The 19,912-nt window shown below is 49.6% G+C and overlaps 1 protein-coding gene across 1 annotated transcript in view; it reads right to left on the bottom strand.

Annotated features, from left to right (window-relative positions):
• The window catches only part of DPP6 (dipeptidyl peptidase like 6), a 697,605-nt gene extending 695,825 nt beyond the window's left edge, over positions 1-1,780 (bottom strand). The window contains exon 1 of the mRNA XM_060248043.1: positions 1,550-1,780. Coding sequence (XP_060104026.1) covers positions 1,550-1,756 — 207 coding nt within the window. The 5' untranslated portion in view covers positions 1,757-1,780. The remainder of the gene's footprint in view (positions 1-1,549) is intronic.
• Positions 1,781-19,912: the final 18,132 nt, after the last annotated feature.

The raw sequence follows: 19,912 nt of genomic DNA, 5'->3' as shown, positions 1-19,912 counted from the left end.
TGTCTCCTTGTAAGCAAAAAAGACCCTCCTAAGTCACCTCCCACAAAACATTCCTTCCACCAAGAAATAAGCACAGAGAAAAGAAAACCCCATGACTTATTTGCAACGCCTCTCTTTGCAAGCAAGTGAAACAGAAAGCAATTCTCTTCCCGTACTCCTTTCCTTGAGTTCCTAGCAATCACCAGTTTGTGATAATTACTAGTGACTTCTATAATTGAGGCTGAGCACAGCTGCTGCTCTGATGGGTAATTTTAGAGGAGAAAAACAGTCCTGAGCAATACATATTCTTTGTGATGAAGTGAATGGGACTTAGTCATTTAAAGTCATTCTGACATTCCCCCTCCCGTCCCTTTTTAAAACTGGAAATATGCATTTCAGAAACAAAAGAAATGCTAGGAGACTGCTTTAGAGAAGCACAACCCAAATAAAACTAACAAAACCTTGCAATAACACCAACGAAACCTTGCCATGGCCATCAACCAGACTACCCCCCTCTAACTCTCCACTTCCCATTAAAAGGACTGCAAGGACTCATCAGTCCAAAAGGACTGGAACTTTTCTTCTTGCTGTCATCTGCTTCTGCAGCCAGCAAATGCCCTGGATGAGTCACTGGTTACTAAGGCAATATGCAAATACAAACCCTTTGAAATCTCTACTCCCAACAGTAGAAAGGAAGGAATGATAGGGGGGGGGCACGATTTAAAACGTGTTTGCTCAAGTTTACACCTTCTGAAAGCTTAGTATAGCTGTTTAGGTTGTTGTGTTGTTTTTGCCCTTTATTTCTTGACAGTTTCTTTTTCTTCAAACAGAAAGAGGAGATGAAGGGATGAGGTTTGATCAAGTATAAAACTGATCGCCTGGAAGGAAAAAGTTCCTTTCCAAACGATCCACCCACTTTGACACTTCAATCCTTCTGCTTGTCTAGGTGAAACCGAGTTCAGTGGGACTTATCCCCAGCCAGAGGTTCCTTCCTACCCTGAACTGCCCCCCTAAACACATGAAGTGGGCTCCATGGGACTCACCACTGAGTGATGTGTGTGGCTGGGTAGCAGCCAACCTGACAGACGGAGTTTACGTTTGAGCTCCCCCCCCCCTCCCTCACCGGCCCAGTCAAAAGGTAAACACTGGGACAGAAAAGGCTGTGGGGACTGGGAGCTTGTGAACAGGCCGGGGAGAAAGCGAGCTCAAGGCAAATCTCCTTCTGCCTTTCTCACACTCCCACTTTGCAAGAAAGACCCAGCCTCAGAGGGGGCTCAGGAACTGCAAAGAGAGACCAAGGCCACTGAGCTTTCGGCATCTGCCTCTCTCCCACCCAGGCGCACGGCCACTTCGGCAGCCTGGAGCACAGACGCGCCCCGCGAGGATTGCGGGGGGGGGGGGGGGCAGGAAGCATAAGCAGCCCCCGAGCAGTGGGGCAGACCCCAGGAGAGCCCGAGAAGGCAGGCAGGCAGGCAGGCAGGCGAGTGAGGCGCCGGGGAGCAGGCGGCAACGTCTCATCTCCCCCCCAGCCCTCCCCAACCCCCCCCCCCCGCACCCCGGGCCGGCTTACATCTTCCTCCTCGCCGTCAGTCCGCCTCGCCTGGTACTGGAAGCGGGGCCGGGAGTTGTCGCCTTGCGATGGACGCGAGCCTTTCGCCCCGCCGGCCGGGTCCTCCTCGGCGCCTTGGGGCCCCAGCAGATGGCTGGCTTCGGGGGCGGCGGGGAAAGACCGGGAGGTGTTGATCTTCCCGCTGAAGCGCTGGTACAGGGAAGCCATGCAGCCGATCCAGGGCGGCGGGGCGGGCAGGGGGCTTGCCGGCGCTTGGGGAAAGAAAGCAGCAAGAGAGACCGTCGCGGTTTAAGGGCGGGGGGCTCGCCGCTTGCACTCCGGCGCCTCTTCCTTCTTTCTCCCCCCTCGGCTCTCGCCGCCTGCTACAAGTCAAGCCCTCCTCGAGAACCTCTAGGCGCAGCTAGGGAAGAAGAAGCGCCTTTTCTCTCGCTCTTGCTTCGACAGCGGTGAAGGAAAGGGGGGGGGGGGAATCTCCCCAAACACAAGCCGAGCTGCCCCCCCGCCCTTGATGTTGTACCATCCAGAGCAGATCCAGCGCCTTCCGGCCCCCCTGGGGGGGGGACTCTCCCCAGATGGCGGCGCCCGGCAGGGTCGGTATGAAACGGGGGCGTGGAGGGAAAGGGGGGGGGCTCATTCGCCCTTCGCCCGATGCCTTCCCGGGCTACCGAGCAGCCGTCGCCGAGGTCGCATGCCAGCAGTGTGCCAGAAAGAGAGAGAGAGAGAGAGAGATTAGTGTGCGCGCAGACAGCGCGTTATGTGTGCAATAAAGATGCGGGGGGGGGGGGGTGAGGGGGGGGAGAGAGAAATGCCGAGATGGGAAACCTCATTCCAAGCACGTTGCTCATCATAGGAAGGCGGGAGGAAGACCGGATTGGGGAGGGGGGGGGAGAGTTGCTTTCTCTGTTTTGTTTCCCTTTGGGGGGTTGAAGGATTTGGGGGTTCCTTGGAGAACCAGAAAGACACCATTAGCAGGGATTGCGTGGGGGGGGGGGGTGACAAGAAAGCAGGCTCAGCTATTGTGGGGAGGCGAGATGGAGGCTGCAGCCCCAGTCCCGCGCAAAAACTGCTCGTGCGGCGCCGGGCGCGCTGGTGGCTTCCTCCCGGGGCAATTCCAGTCCTTTGAGCTCCAGCAAACCCAAATCGGTTTTGCTCCTTTCCCCTCCGGGCATGAGCCGCGCAGCGTCTGGGTGGGGGGCAATAACGGGCTGGGGGTCCGTCGCCCAGAGTCCTTCTCCCCCTCTTCTCTCGCCTTCCTTTCCTTTCCTCTCTTCTCTCCCCCCCCCCTTTTGCTTGTTTAATCAACCAAATTGTCTCGTAATATTTTGCTCTTAATTCATTTTGCTGCATTAAAACGTGCTTCAGCGCCCCTTTGTGGAAACAGGCGCAAAGTGTTTCTCCCAGAGCAAGCCCGGAAAAAACAAAACATTAGGTAGGGGCCCGGGCGGCCCAAAGCCCGCGGGGGAAGACTTAGGGGGGCAGGAAGAGGAAGGGTCGCCTCCTCCACCTCGGCCCGGATCTAACTCGGCCGGGGACCACAGAACTGGCGGGACGCGCCAGCTTTCTGCACCGCTAACCTGCGTGCCCAGCCCACGCTCTCTGATGAATGGGCCAAGCGCGCAGGAAGACTTGGCGGGCGGCTGGTCCTCTATTGCGCAGCCAACGAGATGACTCGGAGCAAAGGTGCCTGCGCTCCCTAAAGATCGGGATGCTGGTTTCCATAGCAACAGATGTTTGTGGTGGTTTTTTTAAAACACAAAAACAAGTCAGGAGTCATCCAGAGAGGAGAAAAGAGGCCAGAGATGTCAAGATGCCCTATTATAAATGCCCTTCAATTTTCTATTTGGGGTTTGGTAACAAGTTGGCTTCTTGGGTCGGATTACTTTCAAGTTTACTTTCCCCCCCCCCACCCCTCCCAACTAACCATTGCCTCTGGAGAATACGATCTGATTGAAGAAACAATTCTTGCCAACATGATTTTCCTGTGCATTTTTAATGGCAGTATCTTTACAGTTGCTTGGAGCCTTCTTTTTTACCAATCACTGCAATATTTCTTTCTCTATATTAAAATAAAGGCACAAAACAAGATGAGCTACCTAATAACAGAGCATTTTCCTCTGCACTCCAAAGAGTTTCTAATCTGCTTGTCTTTAGCTCCGGTCTTCAAAGCAGGTGCTGGAAAGCCATAACATTTTAGATGAAAGGGGAAGGCCGGAGCTCCTGGGGGAAAGGGACTCTGCAGGCCATGGCTTCCTCCCTGACTGAGGTTGAAAGCAAAGAACCATCATTTTGATCTTCACGATTCTGATCCTGACATTTAATTAGAAGAAAGTGAGAAAGCAAAGCCATCCTTCTCAGAACTAAAAAGTCTTTGCCTTAAGTTAGGCATCCTATCTCAAGGTTCTTGTCACGTAAATGTAAACCAATATACATTTCCCCAAGATTAGTGGCCCAAGAGACAGATTCATGCTTGGTCCACTGAAATCTGGTGCAGAATTATTGCCAATCTGTCCTGTATGCTAAACTCAAATGCATAAATTCTTTTGCTACTTCCCAGGCAACCAGCAAAGCAATACACTCCAGCATCTCCTCTGCGCTGGAGATCAGAAGAAAAATCAAGAAACAATATGAAAATCAAAGGAGGGGGCAATAAGGGATCCCCCCCTTAAAATAACCTAATGGAAAATCAAGTGTGACCACAAAACATCCACCATAGGCAAAAAGAAGGCCCAAACTCACATCTTTGAAAACAACAGGGACAGAGACAGATTCAGTAACATTAAATACTCAGTTTTTGAAGGATCCAAGAAAACAAATGTTTCTTTCCCCATGATGCTGTATTCTTACACATAAGCAAAGGGTGATTCCCCTACAAGGGCACAGATAGTTGGATATTGCAGCGCTTCTTCTATAAAGCAACTTCAGTTCACATCTCATCTTCGAAAGGGCCAGATTGGGATCATGTGGGTTCTTCCCATGTGATTCCCTTCCTCTTCTGCAAAATATTAACAACCGTACAATGCCCCCTCCTGATTTCTGCAGCATGAAATTAGAAGCAGTGGAAGATGGCCTTTAAGTGCTCATAAGAGACAGATGAACTAAAAAAAAAAAACCCTCCACAATTGCTCTGAGTTAATAATTATGCTAGGAGCTGTACATACAGAAACAAAAACAGTATCCACCCGAACAGGCTTTCTGCAAGGTGTATCCTGCACTTCTAGCTCTTGAAGCAGCTTAAAATCATTATATAAGAGAAACAGCTTGAAGAATAAAACGTTTAAAGAAAAAAATCCGATAGCCACAGAAAAGGAAACATACACACCAGCCAGACTACAGAACTTTGAAAAAAGTTATTTATGCCCCACTTTTCTCTAGGGTTGCTAGGTCTCCATGACACAAATAGTAATGTTACACTGAAATGCTCTGGTTTGAGGGCAAAACTCTATGGTAAACCAGAGAGTTTTGGCCAAAAACCAAAGCCTCACAATGCACCATCCTTGACATGATGGTGTCACTTCCACATGATGTCATCACATCAGGGATGTTCCTGTCCGACATTGCTATTTGGGGGCAGGATGAAACCCCAAAAAGCAGGGGATCCCCTGCCCCTGCCTGGGGAATGGGAACCCTACCTTTCTCCCAAATGGAGATCCAAAGTAGATCCTCTGCTCCAGGGGTGGCCAAACTGTGGCGCTTTCACACATACTGTTTGGCTCTAGAAGCCCTCCCCCCTGCCCTGTTGACTGACTTGGAGAAGGCACTTCTCTCTCCTAATCACTTTTCCAAGCCAAGCCAGCTGGCAGCTTGGAGAATTCATTTAAAGTTGATTTCTTTCTACCTCTACCTCCCTCCTACCATCTATTTACGTTTCTGTCTTGTGGCTCTCAAACATCTGACATTTATTCTATGTGGCTCTTAAGTGAAGCAAGTTTGTACTCCATTTTATCCTCATAACAACCTTGTGAGCCAAGTTAGGCTGAGAGAGAGAGAGAGTCATTATTCCAAGGTCACCCAGCAAGCCTCCACGGCAGGGTGATCTCCCAGATCCTATTCTGATATTCTAATCACTACACCAAGCTGGCTCGCACCTGACATATAAAGCAATCTATATTCAATGATCAAAGCAAGAATAGAGGGTGGGAAATTAATAGCTGCAATAGAGAAGGCAAGACAGTTGAGGCAATGGAGATACAGACCAAGTAATAAGATAGAGCTGCAAAAGCTGAACAGAGCAAGCTGGCGTTGAGAAACTTTGCCGCAGCTATCCAGAATTTGTGCAGGATTCTCTATGGATATAAAACTGCATGCAATAAAATGTGTATTAGTAAAATCAAATACTTTTGTGAAGCTGAGATCTCCAAGACAATAAAGAGACAATGGGTCTTTGTGGGGGAGGAACTCACACTTCAGCTATGGACTCACTTGTGCAAATCATTCTTGAAACTCACATGAAGCCTGCTTATATAGTATCAGACTAATGGCCCATCAAGAGCAGTACTGTCTATTCAGACTGGCAACGGTTTTCCAGGGGCTCAGATAGAGGTCTTTCAAATTACCCTATTAGTATTACCTGTTCTTTTTTGAAAGGGGGAAAAAAACCTGGAAATGCCCAGGACCAGATTACACCCTGTGGAGGCCCCTAGGCAGTCAAAATTTGGGGGGGGGGCACAAATTATCTCAGAGTTAGAGCACCTGCCCTGCCACCCGTGGCCCCCACTGCAGCCTGCAGGCCCCTTCTAAAAAGCCCTTTGGACAAAGCTGTGGGGCAGAGGCAGAGAGAGGCAAACTTGGCGATGACACCAGCAGCAGCCACACCAGGCAAGTTGGGCAAAGAGCAGCTCAGTTGCTGGCTGTGTGTGCAGGATGAAAGGGCTGCAAGCAGGGGGGAAACTGGGAGGGAGTCGGCCCGGGGTCCTTAAAGGTGTGGGGGTCCATAGGCCAGTGCCTACTTGGCTTAACTGTTAATCTGGGATCAAACCGCTGGGATTCCTGCATGCAAAGCAGAGACTCTTCCACTGAGCCCCAGTCCCTCCTCAAAACTTCTTCAAATCAGTTCCCTCTTAATAGGTAGAAATTAAGGGTGCCGGAACCCTCAGAAGATTAAGAATGGAGAAGCAAAGGCATACTGATAGTATGAGCAACCCCATCAGAAATAAAATGCTATCTCTCTGCTCACGTGCACAGAACCATATTTTTCAGCCCTGCAGAAAGCACCTCAGATTTAACCATTATAGTAAATGTTGTACGACAATCTGTGAATAAAAGCTTATGAGAGTGACACTCGCCTTTATAGCTACAGCCCAAATTAACCTCTGCATGCACTTTTAAATAGCAATCATGTTATTAGTAAAGCAAAGGCTATGGAAGGCAGCGCACAGCTGCAGTTGTTCTTATTTCCCCCATGAACCTAAGATCTTCTCCTTATTTTGCAATTCCATGCCTCATTCACTGTCCAACAGTGCACTGCAACTAGATGGCTCATCTGGAACTGGTAGCATGTTAATCATTTAATTAAAGAGTGGGACCTGCCATGGAAATTCAGACCAATGGTCCATCTACCTCAGATTTCCTTTCTCAGACGCTGCCAAGTACTGAGTGTTTCAGGGAAAGCACAGAAGCAGCCAACGGCAATTACAGAATTATAACCCTTGGCAATCACTCACTTTGAGCTTCCAACAGCCAGATATTTTAGCCAGGCTATAGAAGGGCCAGATCTTGAGAACCTGTATCTCCATTCAGACCCAGGAAACTTCCCTTGTCTCCGGTATCTGCACCTGATTTAAATGTGAGGCAGCCAGGCAAAAGAACTCACACTGGGAATTTTGCATTCACACAGTGTCCTGTTTAAAGTGGGCAGCCACCCATAGAAAGCATTGTACCATTTTTATCTTGGTGCTGAATACTTTTGTTGCCTTTGTTTTCTTGCAGTGCTTGGTGCTTTCCTGGTTGCCTTGAGCCTGAGGTGGTAAAGCAGGATACAAATGTATAAAACAAATAAATCTCCAGTTAGAAGGAGCTTGGCCCAAGACAACGCTGAGCTAGGTGAATCAACCTGCCTTAGCAGAAGACACCTTCATATGTCCAGCCCTGTTTTCTAGCTAACTAAAGACTGTGTAAAGCACAGTCACATGCAAGGGGATAGAGCCGCATTCAAAAAAGCGCCATGTAGCCCTATTTCCACCGACAGAAGTGCATTATGTGAGGCATTTTGTTTGTTTTGTATTGTTTACAGTCCACCTTTCTCACTGGGACACAAGGAAAATTATACGGAATAAGTCAGTACAGTCAAGGCGGAGCATCCAATAGACTGTGCAGTATGTTTCAATTTGTAGAAATCTGGATGCGAACAGAGGTGAAGCAAAGCATAAGTATTAACATGACACAATAAATGAATGCAAAAATTACATAAGTAGGAGAAACTTACTTGCAGCAACAGATAGTACAAACTGAAACTAGTAGCATAGTCTACAGTCCCTTATCCTTTACCCAAGCTTCTTTCCGAGTCACATAATTACAGCGCAGGCATGGTCCCTCTCCCCAGACACTTTATTTGAACATCTATACTGGGGTGGCCAAACTTGCTTAACATAAAAACCATATAGAATAACATCAGATGCTTGAGAGCTGCAAGACATGAACATCAGATGTGGGAGAGGGGGGGAGAGAGGGAGGGAGGGAGACATGGACCTTTAATTCTGGTTCAGCCCTGTCTCCAAAGTGATTTTCCACACTAGAGTCACAGAATCATAGAATTTGTGTTTTATGTAGCATACAACTTCTGCTATCTCTTGCATTGCTTTATCTTGTTATGTCACTTTGTGCAAAATTAAAAAAAAAAAGGTCTGTTTCTTTACTTGCGTGTGTCAACCTGTCTGCTTTGATGACCATTTCATGAGAAGAAAATGAGCTTTGACTCATGTTTGCTTGTGACAAAATAAACATTAATATTTAAGGTTACACAGTTCCAGTCTTTCTAGAATTAGTAGCAGTAAAACTTCTCTAAAGAGATCAACAGTCAAAAGCGGGAACTACCTGTATGCTATCAAGCTCCAGATCTATTTGACAGGGTATCTTGTATGAGCACAGTAGGAACGGTACATTACCATACAGGCTTGATTCAGATGTCACATTAGATGATCTCTAAACCAGGGTCCAGAAGATCAGAAACACGCTGTGGTCTCACGCACTGCCCTCCTCTCTTCCAGATGAGCCTACCAAATACCACCTCTATTTCTGTTTTTTATTTCAGCCACAGGTTTGTTTGTTTTTTGTGACATTGAAACTAGGCAAATTACAGTTAGCTAGCTGACTCCAAATAATGTTATGCAGACAGTCTTCAAACCATGACTTCTGATCTGGAGACAATTACCAGCTGGCAGAAAATATAGCTTGTTTTGTTTGGATACCATGGCAAACTATGGCTTGGGCTGAACAGGAAATAAAGAATTGGTGTACAAGTGCGAGTGGAAGACAGAGTGGGCGGGAAGAGGGAATGAAGGACAGAGTGAAAGGACTCATGGAACTATCACAGTTTTCCAAACCTGGGTATTCATTTTACTGACCTTGGAAGGATGGAAGGCTGAGTCAACCTTGAGCCAGCTACCTGAACCCAGCTTCTGCTGGGATCGAACTCAGGTCGTGAGCAGAGCTTGGACTGCCATGCTGCAGCTTATCAGTCTGGGCCACAAGGCTCTTACAGTAATGAACTAGAATTAATCTGTTCAAAATGTAGTATTTCAAATATTTCGTTTTCTATATGAGAGCTATAATAGACTTTCTTCTACACTGTGATATACCACTTATCTATTAAAGGTTCTAATGAATATGTACTAGTGGCAAAAATATGCTGAAACCAGTGTTGTGGTCAAAATAGATTAGTTATGAAGTTTGAAACTTAAAACTTACGTGATGAATACAGATCTAGGAAGCTCAGCAGGGATGGCCTAGCTAGTATTTGGAGCATGACAACAGACTCAATTTATTACTCTTTATAATTAAGACACCTAAGGACAGACTCTCCATCAAGGACACATCAATCTCCAATCCCGACATTTATATCCTTGTGATGTTGTTCCCCCCTAGTTGAAGCCTAACAGGTGATAGCCATATAACTAAACTTATTGTTCTTTTAATCTGTTAAAAACATCTTCATTATTCCCTATGCTAATTTACTACACACCCACTATATGTAAGATAGGTAAGATTCTGTTTCAATTTCAGTATGTCTGAGGAACTTTGTTGGTCTTAAATGTACCAGTAAATTCCAAATTTGTTCTCCAAAAGGACTGTCATTTAATTTTTCAAAAGTGGAAGTCTTAAGCAGAAAGAAAACAAAGTCCAGGGTGTAAGGGGCTGCTTTAGGGGTCTGGATGCTGGCAATAAGATTTACAGTGACTGATTTCCCACTCACCTTGTTTCGGTCTCGTTGCTTCGTTTCCCTTCAGGGCTGCTGCTGGATTTTGCACAAGCTGCCATGAGCCGGCAAGTTGCCCTGCCCCTTTTCAAATTCCCTCCACGGTTTTCAGAGGATCCTGCCTGCTATGGAGGGAACTTGAAGAGAGGCAGAGCAACTCGCTGGTCAGGAGCAGTTTGTGCGAAATCCAGCAGCAGCCCCGCAGAGAAGAGGAGAGTGAGAACGGCACAAGTTTAGTGGGAAATCAGTCAGTACCTTTTCTTTGCAAACTTAAATGCCTTGTTACAAATTACTTCTAAGTTTCAGCTTTGGTTTACTCAAGTGACATTGGGGGTGCGTACTGCTGTTTGAAAGATATTGGAGAAATATTCCTTCTTGAATGCACAGAGCTAGTTGTGCTGTTCTTTGGGCACCGGCCAAAAATTGGGCAATGTTATAAACCAGTGAAAACAAGGTCTTATAATGAAAAATGTTAGTCTACCTCAAGACAAGGAATCAATATGAGCTTCACCAAAGAGTGAGAATGAATGAATTGCTGGCATAAATGGCTTGCTGGTGAAGTTTTATGGGAGCTTTGTCAGAGACTTTATAGAAAGAAAAAGCATTTCAAAAGACATGCAAAAGCCAGAAAATTCTGAAAGATAGTATCAAAGCAGCAATAAATAACAGAAGTCTACAAAGACCCAAGCAATGTGATTCTGACACAGAGGAAAGGCAAGCTAACGATAAGACATGACCTGATTCTGAAGGCCTCATTTATCCTTGCTGAATTCAATGGGACTTACTTCCTGGCAGGGCTTTTTTGTAGCAGGAACTTCTTTGCATATTAGCCCACACCCCTCTTATGTAGCCAATCCTTCAAGAGCTTACGGGGCTCTTAGTACAGGGCCTACTGTAAGTTCTTGGAAGATTGGCTACATCGGGGGTGGGGGTGGGGCTAATATGTAAAGGAATTCCTGCTGCAAAAAAGCCTTGCTTCCTGGTAAGAAGAAGATATTGGATTTATATCCCGCCCTCCACTCTGAAGAGTCTCAGAGCGGCTCACAATCTCCTTTACCTTCCTCCCCCACAACAGACACCCTGTGAGGTGGGTGGGGCTGGAGAGGGCTCTCACAGCATCTGCCCTTTCGAGGACAACCTCTGCCAGAGCTATGGTTGACCCAAGGCCATTCCAGCAGGTGCAAGTGGTGGAGTGGGGAATCAAACTCGGTTCTTCCAGATAAGAGTCCGCACACTTAACCACTACACCAAACTGGTAAGTATGTAGTGCTGCGTTAACTTTTTAAAATTTTTATTTTATTTCTTTACAAAATGCCCTGCCTTCATTAAAGTCACCAAGACAACTGACAAAAAACATACATAATAAAAAGCACATCTTAAAAACCATTTAAACAAAAACACATCACTAAACCCAAAGCTAAAACACACACACAAAACCCCATTAAAACAACAGTTAAAGCAGGAAAGAGGAATCACTGAGGGAATGCCAGACAAAACAGGAAGTCTTCAGTGGCTGGCAACAAAAGAGGTCAGAATTTCGGAGTTTAGGAGTCATGACTGAGCAGGCCGTCTCACAGGTTGCCACCCACCTTATCTCAGAAGGCAGAGACATCTGAAGCAGGGCCTCAGAAGATTACTGCAGCTGGTTGGTAGATTCATAAGAGAGTCAACCAGGGGTATCGAACTTATTTGTTATGAGGACCAGATCTGGCATAAAGGAGACTTTGCTGGGCCGGGCCATGTGTGTCATAAATGCAATGCTAGGTAGCAGAGATGTAAACTTTATAAAGGACACAGACAAACTCCAAGATTTTTTAAAAGCTTAAATAAACATGCTTAAAACATTGGCACTTGTTGGTCTTAAAGGTATTTTCTTTGTATCTTTCCCATGCAATCCAGGCTTTCTAAATTACACAGCAGAGCTACTGAGCCAAACCTCTCTCCCTTCTATTGGTTGAGGATCCTCCCCATCCTGGGGAAGGAAGGAAAGAGCTAGAGCTTCCTCTGAAGCAAGCTCTCCCTCACCCCCTCCATTCCTCCCAAGGGAGGAGCTTCAGCCAATGGAGAAAATAGAGGCTTTTTCTGAAGCTCCTGTGCAAATGAGCAAGCCTGGCAAAGCAAGCAGCGATGCAGAAGGAAGCAAGAGAGAGGGAGAAAGAAGCAAATGACAGCCAGTTGCTCGGAGGGCTGATAGGAGCCATCCAGGGGTCTGATTCGGCCCCTGAGCCCCATGTTTGACACCTTCTTCAGGTATGCTGGTCCCAAGCCATACAGGGCTTTGAAGATCGACACCTTCAATCAGGCCTAGAAAAAGAATAGAAACCAGTATAGATGGACCAAGGCTTGAATGCTGTGTTCCTTATGACCCACTGCAGTCAACACCCTGAATGCAGCATTCTGGACCAACTGAAGTTCCGAACACTTTTCAGGGGTGCCCCCATGTACAGCGCATTACAAGTAATCTAGTCTAGATGTAACAAGGGCAGGTACTACAGTGGCCAGATCTTTTTTGCCCAGGAAAGGATGCCACTGCGTAACCAGTCAAAGCTGGTAAAAGCTACTCCAAGCCCCAGTTTCTACCTGCTTATCCAGCAATAAACTCGGGTTCAAGCCAGGGCAACCCCAGACTATGGGCCTGTTTCTTCAAGGGAGGAACATAAGGAGGCTGCCTTCTCTTACTTCATGGTAGAGCCATCTCTGATTCTTGCTATAAGGAAAGAAGGTGACATGGTTCAATAGCATCTCCAGATAAAAAGAGCTTAGATATCAGGTGCTGGTTAAGTCCTTTATATGCCTGAAGAATAATGCTTGGAAAGCTATTTCACATCAGAATGCATTAATCTTGATGGACTAGTAATCTGGTTCAGTATAAAGGGAGCTTCATATGTTCATACATGTTCAATAATTCAAGTCCTGGGTTACAGCCTCTCCAGCATCAGAGGATCAAGATAAATCTAAGATCAACAGACTGCAGTGCTAAATGCAAAGCACTTTTTTGGGTGCAAGGCTTCTCAGAATGGCAGAAAGGAAAATAAAACTTGCCAGAGTTCTTTCTTGAATTTTCATGATTGTTTTCCACAGTGACCAACTGCCAAGTAGCAGAAATGGAACAGAAAGCTTTCCTGCCACTTTCCTGGACAATTTACACCACTATTTAATTTTGCACTTGGCAATGGGATTTAAACGTGTTTGTTGCATTAAAATTAATACCACAAAACAGATTGGATTCACTCTGCTAGCTAGCACCTGGATGGATCTAAAAAAACGGTTCCAATTTTCATAGCTGTGACTTAATAAGACATCTACATAAAGGGGAAAACATCAACCAAACTGATAGTCAATAAGACTACTATGTCTTACTAGCAAACAAACACCCTGAATCGGGCCTGGAAAAAGAATAGAAAAAATAGAGGAGTCTTTAACATAACACCCACATATGAGAAGAGCTGGTTCACCAAATATCCCAGTTGTCACGGCTGGGGCCGGGTCAGGCAAAGTCCAGAGGCAGTCCGAGGTCTGTAGCCAGTAAGCAGGAGGGTCCGAGGCGCCAAATCCGAATCACTGTAGAAGTATCGCAGGTCTGAGGTCCAGAAGCCGAGGTCAGGGAGTCCAGAAGTCCAAAGCCAAAGTCAGGGAGTCAGGAACCAAAGTCAAGCCGGAGTGGATGCTAGAATGTCAGGGAGATGACTAGTTGCTTCCACAAAGCTTCCTCCCAAAGCCCACAGCTATATAGCCCTCTGCTGGCTGTTGCCCGTTTGGGCTAATTGCTGGCTCAGGGAGGCAGCCAGGATCCTGTTACCACTCAAGCATCCTTGCTCTTAGAAGGGCCAGAATCCTCTCAGAACTCAGGGCTCAGGGAGCGTCTTGCTTGTGAGCGTGCCGCCCTCCTCCGATCCCTGAGGTCCTGCCGGAGGCGGTCACGCACACGAGCCACCCGAGAGGGCGAGGCAGGGGGGCTGGGATCTTCTCCAGCAGGAGGCAGGGGCACTGGTGCAGGTGGCAGGGGCACAGTTTCCTCATCAGACTCAACTTCCTCTGAAGGGTCCCCAGCACCCATGACACTATCCCCCCCCCCAGGGCCCCCCTCCGTCGAGGGACCTGGAAGGTCGGGGTGGTCGTTGTGGAACTGGTGCACCAAGTCCGGGGCATGAAGATTGTCCTCGGGCTCCCAAGACCGGTCTTCTGGGCCGTATCCCTCCCAGTCCACCAGGTACTGGAGGCCTCCACGATGGTACCGGGAGTCCAGGATCTGGCGCACCTCATATTCTTCCTCGTCATCCACCAACACTGGTGGTGGCGGCGGTGGGGAAGGAGTCCGAGCTGGGTCAGGGGGTGCAGCCGGAACAAGGAGGGAGCGATGAAACACGGGGTGAATGCGGAGGTGGGGTGGCAACTGGAGCCTGAAGGCGACGGGGTTTATTTGTTCAACGACGGGGTAGGGTCCAATGAACCGTGCATCCAGCTTGTGAGACCGACCAGGCCGGCGCAGGTAGCGAGTTGAGAGCCACACCTGATCCCCCGGCTGCACTGGAGGGCCTTCTTGCCTCTTTCGGTCCGCAGCCCGTTTATATGCCTCCTTGGCTTGCTGTAGCTGCTCTCGGAGCAAGTCTTGGCTGGCACGGAGTTCTTGCAGGTAGGCATCGACGGCGGGGACATTCGTGGGTGGTAGGATCGCTGGGAAGAACCAAGGGTGGTACCCGTAGGTTGCAGCAAACGGGGTCATTTGGGTGGATGAATGGACCGCGTTGTTGTATGCAAACTCCGCTAGGGGCAATAGAGTGGTCCAGTCATCCTGCTGGTAACAGGTGTAACAGCGGAGATATTGCTCTAGCGTGGCATTGGTGCGCTCTGTCTGGCCATCTGTCTGTGGGTGGTAGGCCGAGGACAGGTGCACTCGAGTACCCAGGCTGGAATGGAGGGCTTGCCAGAACCGAGAGGAGAACTGAGGGCCCCGATCGGAGATCAGATGGGCTGGGAGTCCATGCAGACGAAAGATGTGTTGCAGGTAAAGCTGGGCCGTCTCCTGAGCTGTGGGGAGTTTCGGGCACGGAACAAAGTGGGCCATCTTGGTAAATAGGTCGACGACCACCCAGATACAAGTCTGACCCTTGGAGCGTGGAAGTTCCGTGATGAAGTCCATCGAGATGGTATCCCAGGGTCCTGAAGATGTGGGCAAGGGCTGCAGCAACCCTGAGGGTTTGGCTGGGATGTCTTTGGCCCGTCGGCAGACGTCACAGGAGCTGACATAGCGGGCAACATCAGCGCGAACTCGTGGCCACCAGAATTCCCTTGTCAGCAAGTGGGTGGTCTTATGCTGTCCAAAGTGCCCGGCGGGTAACGAGTCGTGGGTCAGGCGTAGCACTTCTGCCCGCAAGGGCCCGGGCGGCACATAGAGGCGTTCGCGGTGTAGCAAGAGGCCGCCTCGAGTCGTGAACTCCCCTGTTGGGTCATCTTGGAGAGCCTGGAGGTGTTGCTGGACCCAGGGATCATTGGCCTGGCTAGCCCAAATGTCCTCCACGAGTGCTGGTGAAGTGGAGGTGGCTGCAAATACTGAGGGCGGCAGGATTGGAGCAGCGGGCGCGGTCTCAGTTGAGGCAGGGGCGTATTCCGGTTTCCGGGAGAGCGCGTCTGCTTTCCGGTTCTGGGTATGGGGGATGTAGGAGATCCGGAAGTCGAAGCGAGAGAAGAATAGGGACCACCGGATCTGGCGCTGGTTGAGACGGCGGGTGGTCTGGAGGTGTTCCAAGTTCCGGTGATCGGTGAGCACTTGAACAGGGTGGCGAGCCCCTTCGAGGTAATGTCGCCAAACCTCAAACGCCGCCTTGATCGCGAGCAACTCCCTCTCCCAGATGGTATAGTTCCTCTCTGCAGCAGTGAGCTGCCGCGAGTAATAGGCGCAGGGCTGTAGTGGCTGGGACGGCTCCTCGCGCTGGGACAGCACTGCTCCCAGGGCCACGTTGGAGGCATCAGCTTCCACTGTAAAGGGAAGCTGGGGGTCGGGGTATCTCAGGAGTGGCCCGGTGGCAAAGCGAGTCTTCAGGGTGGAGAAGGCGTTATCGGCCTCTGGGGACCAGTGGAAGGGTTCTTTGGGGCGGAGTAGTTGAGTCAGGGGTGTGGTCAGGGATGCGTAGGCCGGGATGAATTGCCGATAGTAGTTGGCAAAACCGAGGAACCGCTGCAGGTCTTTGCGATTCTGAGGAGCCTGCCGGGTCAGGACCGCTTCTACTTTTTTTGGGTCCATGAGGATCCCCTGCGGTGACACGATGTGCCCAAGGAACTCGATGGAGCGCAGGTCGAAGTCGCACTTCTCCAGCTTGGCGTAGAGACCATGGGCTCGTAGGCACTGCAGGACCTGGCGGACGTGCTCGGCGTGCTGGGCAGGATTGCGGGAGTAAATTAGGATGTCATCCAGGTATATGATCGCGAAGCGGTCGAGCAGGTCCCGGAATATGTCATTCATGAACCTCTGGAAGACAGCGGGGGCATTGGTCAGTCCGAAGGGCATTACCAGGTGCTCGTACTGCCCGTATCGGGTCCCAAACGCGGTCTTCCATTCGTCTCCGGGCCGTATGCGCACCAAATTGTACGCTCCACGGAGGTCCAGCTTGGTGTAGATTTGGGCCCCCTTTAGGCGATCCAAGAGTTCAGGGATCAGTGGTAGAGGGTACCGGTCGCGGATGGTGATCTTGTTCAGGGCCCGGTAGTCATTGCACAGCCGGAGCTCCCCACTTTTCTTCTTCACGAAGAGCACTGGAGCAGATAGGGGAGAGGTTGAGGGTCGGATGAATCCGCGTTTCAGGTTCTTGTCCAGGAAGTCTCGCAGAGCTGCCAACTCCGGCTCCGACATTGGGTACAGACGCCCCACCGGGAGTGGTGCCCCAGGTACCAAATCAATGGCACAGTCGTAGGGCCGGTGAGGGGGAAGCTGATCAGCTCCTGTCTCTTCGAAGACATCAGCAAAGTCCACATACTTCTGAGGGAGCTGAGGACCACCACTCGGGATGCCAGCTGCTAGAGTGGTGGGAGGAGTCAGATGGGGGCATGGGTCTCGGAAGCGTAGTTCCTGCTGGGCCCAGTCCACGATGGGGTTGTGCAGCTTCAGCCAGGAAAGGCCTAGAATCAGCGGGAAGCGAGGCATGCGGGCGACATCAAACCGCAGCTGTTCTTGGTGCTGCTGGACGTGGAAGGTGATGGGACAGGTCTCCTGGGTGACGGGGCCAGAACGGAGGAGGCGCCCGTCAATAGCCTCCACCAGCGACGGAATCCCTTTTGTCTGCACAGGGATCTGGTGCTGCTTCACAAAGGCGGCATCTATAAAACAGTGGGCCGCTCCCGAGTCCAGCATGGCATACACGAACAGCCAGCGTTCGTCAGGCAGACGGAGTTTGACTGGTAGCAGGAATGGCCCTGGGGTATCAGCCCGCTGTTCGGAGGACCCAGCTAGTCGCCCCAGGCTGGGGGGTCCACTTACGCCTGGGGCTGCCCTTTTGGCGGCGGTGGCAGCGAAGGTCCAGGTATCCGATGCTTAGCAGGGCAGCCAGAGGCATAGTGGCCTGCCGTGCCGCAGTAGAGGCACAGATTCTGCGTGCGGCGTCTGGTCTTTTCCTCTGGGGTCAGGCGGGGTCGAGCAGCTCCAAGCTGCATAGGCTCATCCTTGGTGCTGGTACTAGCTGGGGACGGGCGAGGAGCCAGGTAGCACGGCGCAGGGAGCTGGCGCCCTCTGGTCTTGGCTTGGCGGCGACTTTCCAGGCGGCCATCGATGCGGAGGCAGAGGGTGATAAGTTCTTGGAGCGTGGGTGGCTGCTCCACCCTGGCCAGTTCATCCAGGACCTCCTCTGCCAACCCCTCAGTAAACTGGTCCATCTGGGCAGCCTCATTCCACGCCAAGTCCTGGGTCAGGAGCTTGAATTCAGTGGCATATTGAGCCACCGAGGAGTTGCCTTGTTTCAGTGCCCTGATCTTCCGGTTGGCTGTGGCTGCTTGGACTGGGTTTGAGAAAGCAGCAGACAGGTGGGCCTCAAACCCCTGGTAATCAGTCAGTAGGGGAGAGGACGCGACCAGTAAGGGTGTGGCCCATTTGGCCGCCTGCCCCTTTAACAGACTGATGACGAAACACACCTTGGTTTTGTCATTGAGGAAGTCCCGTGCTCTCAGTTCAAAGTACAGCCTACACTGTGCTAGGAAGGCAGGAAATTCTTCCACGGCACCCCCAAATCTGTCAGGTGGGGGAACTGGGCACTTGGCTGGAGCACTGGCCGCAGGTTGTTGCTGCAAGTGCACTACTGCCTGTGTTAGCTGCTGTACCTGGGCTTGGAGCGCAGCCAGTAGCTCTGTGGTTTCACTTGCTTCAGCATCCATCCTGTGGAGTGGGTGTTTGTCGGTGGAAGCAATCTGTCACGGCTGGGGCCGGGTCAGGCAAAGTCCAGAGGCAGTCCGAGGTCTGTAGCCAGTAAGCAGGAGGGTCCGAGGCGCCAAATCCGAATCACTGTAGAAGTATCGCAGGTCTGAGGTCCAGAAGCCGAGGTCAGGGAGTCCAGAAGTCCAAAGCCAAAGTCAGGGAGTCAGGAACCAAAGTCAAGCCGGAGTGGATGCTAGAATGTCAGGGAGATGACTAGTTGCTTCCACAAAGCTTCCTCCCAAAGCCCACAGCTATATAGCCCTCTGCTGGCTGTTGCCCGTTTGGGCTAATTGCTGGCTCAGGGAGGCAGCCAGGATCCTGTTACCACTCAAGCATCCTTGCTCTTAGAAGGGCCAGAATCCTCTCAGAACTCAGGGCTCAGGGAGCGTCTTGCTTGTGAGCGTGCCGCCCTCCTCCGATCCCTGAGGTCCTGCCGGAGGCGGTCACGCACACGAGCCACCCGAGAGGGCGAGGCAGGGGGGCTGGGATCTTCTCCAGCAGGAGGCAGGGGCACTGGTGCAGGTGGCAGGGGCACAGTTTCCTCATCAGACTCAACTTCCTCTGAAGGGTCCCCAGCACCCATGACACCAGTTGCCCTAATGAGCTCTTACAAATACTAAAATCACTGCCTTTAAATCCATCTTCCAATACTGTGTATTCTGAATAAATTTAATTAATTTAAGACATTCAGAGGCCTATTCTTAAGGCATCCTACAACTTAAAAGGTAAAATCATAAAACATAAAATAATTAAAAATTTTTAAAACCATTAAAATCAACCAATGAAACCCTGAAGCATTAAAAACCCAGAAGAATAAAAACCCAGAACCATAAAAACAATAAAATACAGGCACTAGAGTTAGTGGCCACTTAAGGTTATCTTAAGAGTTTCATTTCAAGAATTCATATGAAGCAAACAGACTGCCTAGCACCACTACTGGAGTGGTGCTACCCACATAGTTGGAGTAGAAAAATATGCCTTCCAACAAGGCAGCCCCCCAAAAGCCCTACATCAGCCAGTCTGGCATAAATCTTCTGCTATTTCCTGGGCAGCAGAGTAGAAGTTAAGAGAACTTCTACTTCTGACTCAAGGCCCTTGTTGGCAAAACAAGGGCCTTGAATCAGAAGACACCTACTGCATATCCAGTTTTAAAGTATGGTCAGTCTAATCTTAACATACTTAACTATTTGTATCAATATAAAATATTCTCCCAGCAATGGGTTAGCTTTAGCCTGTAGAGTTTTTGATGACTCGCACCTGGCACCACAGAGATACAGACTCCTGAACTGTCATGAAACAAACTCTCAGGTATACCAAGAGCTCTTTCTTACCTATTACACCTGCTCATGCATCCAAGAGGTAATGCACAGTAGTTCTTAATAGCTGCCCTTGTAAATGTGAAACTCCCTCCTCCCCCGGAATGCTCACGAAATTCCAAGCATTTTCTTTAAGTGCTACAAGGGCAATTCTGTACTTTCTATGGTAGCATACCCAGGTTTGTCAAACTGAGTGCAGTGCTGGCTGATAAATACATAGAGCTGGAATAGACCCCCAA

This window comes from Heteronotia binoei, chromosome 10 (assembly GCF_032191835.1).
Source record: "Heteronotia binoei isolate CCM8104 ecotype False Entrance Well chromosome 10, APGP_CSIRO_Hbin_v1, whole genome shotgun sequence".
Taxonomy (NCBI): domain Eukaryota; kingdom Metazoa; phylum Chordata; class Lepidosauria; order Squamata; family Gekkonidae; genus Heteronotia; species Heteronotia binoei.
Note: the sequence above shows the minus strand (reverse complement) of the source record. Positions and strands in the feature narration are given on the sequence as shown.